Source organism: Cinclus cinclus, chromosome 5 (genome assembly GCF_963662255.1).
Source record: "Cinclus cinclus chromosome 5, bCinCin1.1, whole genome shotgun sequence".
Classification (NCBI taxonomy): Eukaryota; Metazoa; Chordata; class Aves; order Passeriformes; family Cinclidae; genus Cinclus; species Cinclus cinclus.
The window spans coordinates 14,824,053-14,836,850 of record NC_085050.1 but is presented as its reverse complement, the minus strand read 5'-3'; the positions used below and the strand labels follow the sequence as shown (position 1 = coordinate 14,836,850).

The window sequence follows — 12,798 nt, the reverse complement described above, 5'->3', positions numbered from 1 at the left end:
CAGAGGTTGGGCACGTGGGTGGGTGTCATCACCCTTGCAGAGCTGTGAACTGTGCAGTATGGGGGTTTTGGTTTGGTTTTATGGTTCCCTTGCCTGTGCTAAGTTGCATTTTTGAAACAGCTTCCAAGGAACTCAGTTTTCACTAATCTGAACTCTGTGAAAGACAGCAGTACGTTTCCTCCCTTGCTTTGACAGTTAAAAATATTCCTCTCTGGACAGTAGAGACTGGCAGGGAGCAGAAAATCTGTTGTGATGAGTGAAACTTGTGCTAGGAAGAGATGACTAGTGTATGAGTGTGTGTATGTGGTGGTATGGGGGAGAGCCCACTGTGTGAAGGACGAGTACTGTAGCCCATGGCAAGTTCTAAACTTCAGTGGCCACCTGCTCACCATTGTCACAGTTGCAGGCTGTTTTTTTTTACAGCAGAGGAGAGACAGGTGTCTGCTTTTGTAGAAGGCATTCACTGTTTGACCAACCCAGTTTCCCTCTGATGAAACAACTACCTGGCTGGATGAGGGAACAGTGCACAGTCAACCCCAACTTCAGCAAGGCTTTCAACATTGTCTCTTGCAACATCCTCATAGGCAAACTCGGGAATTGTGGACTGGGTGAGAGGACAGTGAGGTGAACTGGGACCTGGCTGAACAGCAGACCCCAGAGGTTTGTAATCGGTGGCATAGGGTCTAGTTGGAAGCCTGCCACTGGTGGTGTCCCCCAAGGTTCAATACTGGTTTTAGGATTGTTTAACTTGTTCATCAGTGACTTAGATGAAGGACCAGATACCTTCTCAGCAAGTTCACTGACAACACAAAGCTGGGAGGAGCTTTGGGCTGATCCCCCTGAGAGCTGTGCAGCCCTTCAGGAGGACCTGGGCAGGTTGGAGAGATGGGCAGAAGGGAACCATCTGGAATTCAACAAAGGCAGGTTCTGCAGGACCCTGAACCGTCATTTTTACTTGAAGAGTTTGATTAGCAAGATAACAGCAAGAAAATTATATATATATATTTATATCAATATTAACAGCACAACTACTGACATACTAGTAAGTGAATTTGGTGTTAAGTATTCTTTTGATAATCTGCTTGCACGTTTGCTAACTTGCAGACAAGAATTTCATACTCCTAAATAATGTATTCAAACTCTTGTATAAAAGGAATTAACTTCTCTGTAAGGTTTGATCTAAATATTTATTAAATCCTTAATCTTTTAACTTCTTAAGAAAATGTCTTACACCTTTAAATGGTGCTGATATTATACACACATAAAATACAGAGTAGGATATGAAGCACCCTCTTAAAAATTGAAGTATAGTCTTCATTGATGGCTCTTAGGAATATGAAATTCATTCATAGCTAAAAATTCAGGCACTGAAGTGCAGGTAACTTTTTATTTACAAGTGTCCTTTGAAGAGGAAGAATGTCTGTAGATAAAGGGACTAGCTACAGAGATACCAAGGAAATATTTTCCTCTGCACTGTCATATATGAGGGCAGGTGCAATGCTTCAAATGTGTGAGGTCCCACAGGGAGCTATAAAAGGCTATATAAAAATCTAAAATGTAAATCTAAAAATATAATATAAAAGAGTATAAAACTCATCTATTAGTACTGGAAATTTATGGTCTCAGTCTCTTCCTTAGCAGTAATTAGTGGTTTTAGGGCAAATAAAGCTACTAAAAATCATGTTCTCCTTTTATTTTCAAAATACTTGAAGAGTTCAGCAATGAGAGAAATCATATATTTACATCTGTATAAGCAAATTTCTTGCAGTATTCTGACTGGTCTGTATTATCTATTTCGCACAAGTGAAGCAACATAAATCCATACAGAGAGAACATTTTGGGGATAAGCATGAATATACACAGCCAGAGCAAATTCAACATTGGAAACATCAATGGTGTGAACTCTCGTGCTGTGTACAGCTTCTATTAAAGGTCTCACTTCAGAATATGGCATATGAATAGGAAATCCAGAGACCTGGAAGAAAGAAAGAGAAGAAAATATATAAGAAGAAAAGATGAAGGCACCTGACTGAATACATAGTTTAAAAAAAATTATGTGCCGAGTAAAACAAATTATCTTCTCTATTGCCAGCCTGAGGTGATGCAATAGAAGAACCTATTTCTGATAACACCTCCCTTTTTCACATACTCCAGGCAAGCTTCTGACATTTTTCCTGTTTAATTTGGTTTAAGTTCAAAGTGAAATTCTTTAGAATCTACTAGAATAGTTATATTCATGAACACAAAGCAGAGCTTCATTGCTTTTTTGCCTCGTGGCTTGTTTTAAATCACTCTTTTCTCCTGACTTGGGATTTGAGCATCCCCTGCTCGACAGGAACTGAAATCTAAACTCATTTTGGAGCTGGTCAGAGCTGCCAGTACTGTCACAGGTGCTCCCTGTGGAAAGCAGAAGGCCCTTCCAACAGCACACCAGTGGCATCAGTGAACACATCAGTCAATTTTCTTCTGTCTTCAGACAGTGAAGCAAAGACTAGAGAACTGAAGAAAAGCATGTTGTGTGGGCTCTTACACGTGTAAGTAGACTGTGTGTAGCACTACTCAGCACCAGCAGCAGGTTCCTACTGACCCTGAGAGTTGCTGTACCAGTCAGCTCCATAGCAGCTGGTGCTGAGAGACTGCACTCATGTTTATGTACTGGCAGTAGTGGCAGTTGTGCAGCAAGAAAATGACAATGCACCCAATTACCTTTAAATTCTTATGTTCAGCAGAAACTTTTTATGTTCAATATTACAAATTAAATAAACCACACAATCACTTCTTCACCCTATAAATATAATGGTTTATCTTTGATATAAAATCTCTTGTGAATTTTGCTAGCAGAAGAAATAACTACCCTAGGACACTTCTATACCACAGAGTGATGATATTAAAACCTAGGGATTTAACTACTTCTATGCACAAGCCATTTATGTTCACAAGTGTACCCTGTAATCTCCCAGCTGTTTTTGCAGCTCTGCCTGGTGGTCATCTTCTACATCTTTGCCTTGATTTTGTTCCAGCAGTGGCAAAAAGTTACGGAGGGTGGAGGTACAGTATCTATTCCAACGTGTTGGGCGTGTTGGTCTCCATTCCATAATCTTATCTTTTAATATTTTTTCAATCCTGCAATAAGAGACTGATTATTCCAATTCCAGTATTGGACATCTGAACTGATCTCCCTTGGCAGACAGTACAGATTCTGAAAACCACACATAACCTCAGTTAAACTTACTTCTCACCAAAAGTGCAGAAAAGCCAACAGAGCTGTGTAGCAGTGCATGCATTTTCAGTGTCTGCATGGAAGGCCATGGGCTTACAACCCCTTTTTAATTTACACCCTCTCCTCTCATCCCCCCACAGCATTTTGTTCTTTTGAGAAATGGTAGAGCAATGACTGATTAGTTCTTTCTACCTGGCAATCTCTATTGAAGAATGAATTTTAAAAAGCCCTGAAACAATAGCTTCTGATTTTTTTAGGTCTTTCTCCTGGCATTGAAAGCAGATTTTTAGTACCTAGGTGTGAAAACCTAGGAATGCTCTGGTATTAGCACTGATGGCATTTGTTCTGGAGGTAGCATACCTGCTCTGTAGTTCCAGTGCAGCAGCCTTATCCGACTGTTCATAAGTTAGTTCTTCAGGCTAGCAAAAAATAAATATTAAAATGTGCAATTTCTTCTAAACATGTAACAATGTAACTTCAGGAGTTTCTGCCTTGATGATGTTCATAGGAGTTTAAAATTATGCTAAAATAATCTTCATGATAAAAACTTAACTAGATATTTGTGTGTAATTCTGTTTTTGTTTTTTTTTCCCAGTAAATTTCAGCTGCTTACACCTTTGGTAACTGTACAGAAATTTCTGGCTTTTTACAAAGGATGTTCATAGAGGTTGAAAAAATGCTGTCTTCTTAGCCATGAGACAAAAGTTGACTTTTTCTTTAAAATACTGAGCTACTACTTAAGATATGTTTGTGCTTAAGGTTTATCCCATTTACGTCACTGTTGCCCTGAGATCTTACATAGACAGTTAGAGGGCAAAAACACAAGTATAAAATCAACTTTTTGCAGTATTCCTGCTGCCTGTTTTTTAAAGGAGTAAGTGGGAAATCTTTTTAAAAGCAATGCTATTACATAAATACACTTAACTGAAGAAGTTCAAACAACTTAGTATTGCTTCTTTATACCAAGTCTGTGATGTCTCAACCCCTCGTTTTGAGCTGGCAATAGATCCATCAATACCTGAATGCTGCGGAGACCAGGGAATGGCAAACTTCTTGAAAAGAAAGGCTTCCAGTGTTTTGGTTTGCTGACATCAAAATTTATCCTTCCTGGGCAATCATATTCTTGCAGATTAAACCAAATCTACAAGAAAGCAAATTTGGTTTAGCTTTCAGCATATAATCACGCCCATGGAACACATTCCACTTATGAAGTACTATATAATGTTAACCTGTAGCAATTTTTTCTGCTGTTCTGAGCTGTATTTCCACCCCCCTGGACTGCTGCACAATTCCTTCTGAATTCTGGTTAAATTCCTCCAAGAGCCCAGGCCAGTGCTGCTGTGGCTGTGATGCCTGGTAGCTGCTTCACCCCAGCACCACTGCTCTTTAAGTGCATCTTGCAGAATATAAGCACAGACTGCAGACACACAAGACAAAGCTTCTGTGCACATTTTGTCAGCAAGTGGAACCCAAGTCTTGCACTCCCCTTCTTTATAGACATTGATTTTGGCCTCTGTGCCTACTCTGGAGCATGCAGGCACTGTAGGGCTGTTGTTCAAACAATCTTTAAATAACTATTTCTAAGGCTGCAAAATGTACCAGCACTTACTATGTAAGTGTGTGTGACCCTTTGTAACTGAGGTTCTGTGTAGAACCTTCTAGGACAGCTGATGCTGCCCCAGCTGGGTGTGAGGTGGTGCAGCTCTCCTGGCAGCACATTTGCTCAGTCTCACTGACACTGGAATTAGATGCCTTTAAAGATACTGTTGTGTTCTGCAGTTCAAGCCAGTGCTCAAATCCTTGGTTGCTTCTTCCAGCAATTAACAACTGAGTCAGATTTTTCATAACTGTAGGTTTTGTTAAAAAAACCACAAAACTAAACAACTCTACAACTCCCCAAAATGCTTTCAGTGAAAAAAGTGACACTTTTAAAATAAATGTGCTTTAGAATATTAAAATTCCCATCTAAAGTTAGGATCTGTGTTTAGAATAAAACATAGAAGATTAAATAAGAAAACAAAACTCATAATGCATGACATTAAAAAAAACTGAGGAGCAAACGTTTGAACTCAACTTCCAGTTTCCATTCAAATAAACCCTAGGGTTCTTTTTTTTAAGTTTGCCTTCTATTTTCTCATTCTCAGACTTTCACACATCATTCTACCTTGTTATCATGCCCCTGTTTGTGTCCCTAGAACCCAGGAGGTCTGGCTTCCAACAAGTCAGGGAATGCTGCTGGCAGAACAGTTCCCAGGCTTTCTGAGCCTCCCAGCACAGGCTCAGCTCCCAGTCAGTGGCTGCTCCTTCACCTGCCCAGAGCTGCACAGCTCTTGCAACCTCTCCTCTCTGGCCTCACTATCTCACAGAGTTTACAGCCACACAGTATATAATATATTATGAACATGCACTAGTATTACTTGTGTATTTTCAAATAAATGGGAGAAGTTGATGCCAGGCAGAAAATCAGTATTGTTTTTGTGCCCTGAGGTGCCAGCTCTGTGTTGTGCACATTGAACCATTCAGGCTTGCCTAGTGTCACATGGGCAACTGAAGTGACTCCTTTACAATTGTTTCTTCATTTTTCACCTGCAGACTATTACTTTTGAGGAATAACTACTCCTCACCTAAGCAGCCATCCACTCTGGGAAACATGTAAGTAAAACCAAGTAACAAAAATTACATTAACAGACCTCCTGATAGCTTAAATGCTGGTTAAAAAAAAAATCTTTCTTAAAGTAGCTGAAAAACCTACTTAAGATTTAATAATATTTCTAACAAATGATAGCCTAAATATGTTTACAATGATGAGCAAATTATACCAAAGGTTAAAAAAAAAATCAAGTTATTAACCCTTATGTGTATAGAAATGTGACAAGGCTGTGCACACTTACATTATCACAGCTGATCAGACAGTACACATTTTGTAAGGGGCAGAAAGTATCATACTGCCCATAAAAACATCCAGTACTGGGATTCCAAATTACATACTGACTTTGTTCCAAAGTTAATACATATGCAGTTGGTCCCTAGGAATGAAAAAAAAAAGTAAGTATGAGAACGATGTTTGAAAGCTGACTACAGTGACAGTATGCTTTCTTTGGAATACTAAATTTTTATGGTTGAGGTTGACAGGGCTTTTTAGGGCAAACTGCTTGGAAGAATTTACAGATTCATTACAGTTCAACACTTATATAATAATGTGGCAGAGAAATGTCAGACATGCAGGGCTCTGGGCCATTCCTAACATACAGATTCTGAAAGCTGTCTTGTCTCAGCAACAAACAGATGTGAAATTCCACATACAGCAATGTTTACCAAATGGCACATCAGTATCAACACATCCTGCTTGGCCACTGCCACAGCTCTCATCCATGGGCAATCTCCAAGCTGAAGGACTTTCATCTAGGCAGCACACTCTGTGTCTCAGCCATCAGCCTTCCTCTCAGGCATGTAAGGAATTTTCCAGCTCTCTTTATATTCTCTATCAAGAATCCCTAAACTGCTCTTGTATGTTCTTGTCATCCCTTTAATTTTCCAGGTATCTTGAAATACATGGAATAAATCCCCTCCTTAAAAAATGCTTTATTAATGACTAGCATCTCTATCAGATTTTGAGGGGAAGGTATGTATCAGAGTACCTGTTCCTGTCACTGCAGTATCTCAGAATGTGCTTAAGAAACTAGCTTAGACAGAAATATTTAGCAAAAAAACCTTCCATATGTATGTAGAAATTGGCATTATAAACAGTTACCACCTTTTTGAAAAGAGCAGTATTAACTGGAAATCTGAGTGCTTCCCTGAGAACAAAGGCATCTCCCAAGCAGCAAAACAACCTCAGTGTTTCAGTTCTGGGCCAGTCTGAGCCCAGCTGCTGCCACAGTGGCTCGCAGCAGCCCAAGGCAGAGCAGACCTCACCTGGCTGCATTACAGAGGGCAGAAGGAGAGGGACTTGTCCAGCCTGAACCAATCTATCTTTACTATTGCTGCAGCTCTGCCATCAGCCAGAGAATCAGCAGATGTGTGTGACCACTAGGAATCCCTGGCATGCTCCTAGCCCTCTCCTGTCACCTCTGAACCTGTACCAAATCCCACACAAACTCTGTCAGTCTGTGTATCTGTGACTGAGATGCTGTGAAGGGACTGTCTCCATCAGTTTGTCTTGTTCACACCATTTATACAAGCTGAAGTCAAATCAAGGGTTACAGATGCTTGGTACCGTATTGTGATGACAACTACTATCAGTTTAAGCATGGAAACAGAGGTCCAGGAAAAAAACCCAGACATATACTAAGATATACTTTCAAATTTTTATTTGCTTCTCTGAAAAGAATCAGTTCCCATCACTAATGTTTAGATAATATGCTGGAAAAACATCCCAGTAAGAAACAACTATCCATTGCTGGGGAACAAAGACTTCACAAAGTAAAAGTTAACACTTAGGCCAAATGAAAGAGCCCTCTTACCTCAGGAATGGCATTTCCAATGATAAGCCAGGCTTTTCTCCCCATACCAAGAAAATAATTACACAAGAGCATGGCATGTTCTTCCTCATCTCCCGCCAGAAGATAAAGAAATTGCTAGTTGAGTTATTTAAAAAAAAAAAAAAGTTTTTCCAGGCAGTTATCAACTTGGAATATTTGATAATATTTCTTAACACATCTGAAGCTAGGAGTCCTCTCAGATCCTTGCAAGAACCAGGGTCTTTGTCTTTTTTAGAAAGACCATTTTTCAGAAAATTTCTGAGATCATAAAAACTTCATCTATGATAAACAGTGTCTGCTATTATTCTCTAAATTACATGATTTGTGTGACAGAGAAGGCTAAATATCCCATTATTGCTTACACTACATGCAATGTCTTTTCTGGAGTTCCTTGGAATGACAATGATCCATTTTAAATCTAGTTGTAAAGTTTCCATCAGTCAGCATCCCTTCACTTGTGCATGACTATTACATTATGGACTGGTTTATAACTGAGAAAAAATGGGAGATGCTTTGAAGATCTAACATATTCTTAGCTTATTGCAACCTATCAAAGACAGAATTTTTGGCTCAGATCAGAATAAACAACTTCTTTCAAGATTTGGTCCTTATTCTTTGAAATAAATGGCCCAAAGAAAAATATTGCTCACAATAACAGAATCACAGAATAATTTGGTCTGAAGGGACTTCAAGAGCTAATCTAGCACAACCTCCCTCCAAAACCAATGGGCACTAGGATGTTCCATCACGTTCAAGAGGATAAGGAACTTATTTTTAATGCATTGCTTACATCTGATGTACTCCATAAATCACAAATTCCAGCAAATGACACACTATCTGGCAGAAAAGGAATCAAAGCAACATATCGAGCCACCAGTTCCTGCAAGAAAACAAAACAGAGCAGGTCACCCCTTTAATTCAAAATACTCTGGTGCTGTTATACCAGATGTAAAGGATATTGCTGTTTCCACTCAATGACAAAACACTGAGTAACCTCAGTACTGTAGCAGTTAGCTCATTTCAGAACTTGTATCAAAGACTGATATGATTTACTGGCACTGAGGTTTGGCACAATTCTTTGTCTTTTAAAGGACAATAGTCATTAATAATACACTTATCTTTTCCCTCTGAGAAGACAAATATTACTTTACAGAATCGTTATAGTTGGACTTATTGTATATTTACACAGTCGTTCATAGCCATTACTACTTTTATTTTGTATCTTTGTAGTTTTTCCTTTGCAAAAGGTGTAGCTGTACAGCAGAGGCACAAAGCTGGGATTTGCTTATGTGAGCATGCACAGGCAAACAAACATCTTGAAATCTGTACCCCAGAGACTTCACTATCTTTTTGAAGTACTTACTGCTGCTGTTTGAGATCTATTTGGGACAGCATCAAGAAGCTCCTGTGGTGGATTCAGAGGTTTGATATATCTGGTAATAAAAACTGTTTTTCCATCAAGGTCAATTACAGTTGTTAGGCACTGGCGGCTTGGAAACTTTGATGTACATTCAGCTTCATATTTTTCTGCTGCCTGAAGCAGTTTCTCATCTTCTTGGGTATCAAACTTCAAAAGACAGTAGAATTTATACAAAACCAGTCTTATTTATAGTTTGGACTTAAGTCTTTACTATATTTGGCCATATTTCACCATTCAGAGAACAATAAAAAGAGTGTTAAATTCTTTTCTAATAGCACTTTGAACTTGCCTTGTAGTATAAAGTTTTGCTTACCAATGTAAAAGGAAGGTCAAGGCAATGGAAAAATCAGGTAATTTGCATTTATTTATGAATGCCCATAATGATCTATATGCATAAGCTGGCTTTATTAAAGCACTGAAAAATGTAGTGAAAGTTATGGCCAAATAACACTGGGGGCATGAGGATGAAACACCATATATTATGTCAAAAGTAAACAGTTACAGTTAGGTACTAATCTTATGTGCTATTCCCACAGCACTCCATTAAAACTACAATTGACATTATAATAAAATCCCAGTGACTTTTATATAAATAATACTGCAACAATGCTGCTCAATGCCAAAATATTTGCAGAGAAGGTTCAAGTGATTTTTAGATGAATCCTTATAATTCAGAGGTGTCTGAAATACACACATTTTCAAATGGGATTTTTCAGAAGCAAATGTAGGACTCAAAAGCACATATTAATTATATAACAATGACAATGATTAAATTATGTTACCTAAGATGTCATCTTTTAAAGGCATTCAAATTTGTCAAAATTACCTATTCAGAATTCCTTGTATACTTCTAGTGGTGCTGAGAATTAAAGTTCATCCTTTGCAGTATGTTCGTTTAAAGTAAGCTCTGTCATTTGTTACTCTTCTTCTCAAACTAGCCTGAGGTGGAACAGCTGGGCACTGCCCTGCAGCCAGACCTCCAAATTAGAAGAGAAGGCACACAGTGGTGATCCTTCTCAACCATAATCAACAGCACAAAAGTAGAACCTCTGGAACATTGTAAATTTAAATGTAGCAATTTACTGCAAATATTACTGGCAAATAAACAATTATTTTGTCACAATTAAATAACACAAACTGCAAAGAGGTTGCTGAATGGCACAGACCCAAACTAAATCTTAAACTGGGAACAACAGAGTATCTCAACTGATTTATTAATATTGTACCTTCTTAAGCATTTCATTCATCTAACAGAAGTTCAGGAAGGACAGCAGGAAAGAGAGAAAAATAAGTAAAGAAGCAAAGAAGGTATCATAAAATAAAACTAAAATTATGCTTAGCATCCTAAAACACTACATGAGCATTTCAAATTAACTGCAGGTCAGGAATAGGAAGAAAGCATGGCGAATTATTTAGGGGTTTTTTCCATAATATGCCAAACTCTTTCTATAATAAGTGTATGTGTTGCCTCTGGAGAGGAGCAGCAAAGAATTGTAATGACAATTGTTGTTAGTCCAAGGCACTTCTGGTTCACTAATGAAACTGACAAAAATAGCAGCTGCTGTTTAGGAATTTATTATCTGCAAGATCTCGAGGCATGCGTGAAGCCATAAATAATAAATGCTCATTTGAACAGTATAAACAAAAGAAGCAAGAAAATACTCTTTGCACCTGCCACCTCCTTTTCGTCCACTGTTCACAAATACTCACACAAATGCTTTACTGTTCACACAAGTAAATTTGTTCACATGGAAGAACCACACACTCAAAGCTAGGAATGCCAATTTGCTTTCTCTTGACTAGAATTAGTTATTTGTCATGCATTAAGTGCACATCTCACGTAATGGTGCATCTAATTAAACTGAACTGAGATAAAAAGTTTGAAATAAACCACTCCGAATTTGAATGAATGTCCTTCTGTACATTGCAGAATGTGTTCTGCATTCATGTTGTTTGGTATGCTAAGGAGAGAGCTATTACTATGCACCTCAAGAACTGCACCACTGGAAACAAAGAGCAAGAGTATGATGAATTAGTGATTAGTTACCTTCTCTCTGACAGACTCTCCGGGGATGAGCTGTGGTTCAATGGTAATAAACAGTGTTATATATGAGCCCTCACTCAGATTTCGCACAGAATCATAAGCTCTCTCCATACCCATGTTCTTTTCTTTGCTGTAGCCAAGGAGGACTGGAGGAATATTGATCTTAAAAGTACCATCAATCTACAACAGATACAGAGAAATACTTCTCATTAAAAGCAAAAAAGCAGAAGTTCCCTCTCACATAAATTTGCTACTTGTGTCTGCATATTTTCTTATTTTGATTGTTATTTTAAGTTACAAAATAGTAAAATGGAGAATATGACATTTATGTTGATCAACTGTGGGGAAAACACGAGATATCTCATTGTTAAAATGTATTAATCACAACTTGATTTCAGCCTCTCTTGCATATTATGAACAATAATATTTAATGAAATGGAAATCATACACACCAGTTCACAGGGAAAGAAAGACTGCCAGCCTTTCACTACTTTTCTTTCAAACAGCATACTCTACAGGGCTTTGTTTACCTGGAAAAATCAAAAGATGGCAAAATACAGGTTGCACAACTGTGGTTCTCAAAGCAGCAGCAGACCAACAGGCCTTTGCCTAGGAATGATGTGGGAATGATGCTCCAGCATCTCAGAGATGGACCCTCCTCCTTGCACAACCTACTGAAGCTTCTTGGGCAAACTGGAGCTGGGACCATTTATCCAGCTCCTGCATAGAAACGCTCTGACAGACTCACCAGCCCTTTGCAGCTCCCCCTGAGCTATACTCCCAAACAGAGAATAAGGTCTTTCTGAAGGGCTGGGTGAGACAAGAGATGGCAGGCCCCACACTTGCTTGGGCACGTTTCAATAGCGGAAGTACCCAGCTTTAAAAGAAGAGCAAAAAAATTAAGCTCCTGATATGGAGACAATTAAGGCAACTGCCACCAGAAAGGGTATCTTGAGTGGATGTGGAAAATGAACAGATGACTCACTGGCATAGCTCATCAAACATTTAAGAACAAAATTAGGTTTTGATGAGGAGAAAACAAAATATATCACTCAAAATTTCTGCTCCAGTACATTAGAACAGGATGATGAAATGCTTCATTTGCTACTGAAATTCAGTTGCTAGATGCACCTTGATATAACCACTGTGCCGACCAGGCGTTTTGAAATTCTGTATGAAATCCTGTTCAAATGCAAAGAATCTCTACTGCTGGGAGGATCTATACAAGCACTCACACTCTGCTTATGCAATCACAAACCCCAACACCCCTTCAAAGAGAGTCAGAAGAGTATATGACAGGAATTCTGGAGCCACTCTGGTTCTACAGCAGGAAGACCAAGAAGTTGAAGAACAGAGGTTGATTTCAGTATGGGAAATCCTTAAAGATGGATTGTGGATGATGGTTGTGTCCTTCAACACGTACTGGTAAGCAGTCTGTTATAATGCCAATTCTGCCCATTAAGTCTCTCAGGACTGTGAGCAGACACACTTCCCAGGTGGATTTCATTCATCCAGCATGGAACAATTCCCTAAAAATGAGCACTGGATCATGTTGTTTCTTGTCTGTTGACCTATAGCAATGGTGGTCACATTATGTGACACTGTCTGCACAGGATGGCCAAAGACTCATGAA

At 38.8% G+C, this 12,798-nt stretch overlaps 1 protein-coding gene across 1 annotated transcript in view; it reads right to left on the bottom strand.

Moving 5' to 3' along the window:
- Positions 1-1,701: 1,701 nt before the first annotated feature.
- The window catches only part of CC2D2A (coiled-coil and C2 domain containing 2A), a 47,645-nt gene continuing 36,548 nt past the window's right edge, over positions 1,702-12,798 (bottom strand). The window contains exons 25-33 of the mRNA XM_062492679.1: positions 11,169-11,345; positions 9,065-9,268; positions 8,492-8,581; positions 7,684-7,797; positions 6,112-6,246; positions 4,239-4,361; positions 3,581-3,639; positions 2,946-3,123; positions 1,702-1,975 (exon numbers count right to left, since the gene is read on the bottom strand). Coding sequence (XP_062348663.1) covers positions 1,787-1,975; positions 2,946-3,123; positions 3,581-3,639; positions 4,239-4,361; positions 6,112-6,246; positions 7,684-7,797; positions 8,492-8,581; positions 9,065-9,268; positions 11,169-11,345 — 1,269 coding nt within the window. The 3' untranslated portion in view covers positions 1,702-1,786. The remainder of the gene's footprint in view (positions 1,976-2,945; positions 3,124-3,580; positions 3,640-4,238; positions 4,362-6,111; positions 6,247-7,683; positions 7,798-8,491; positions 8,582-9,064; positions 9,269-11,168; positions 11,346-12,798) is intronic.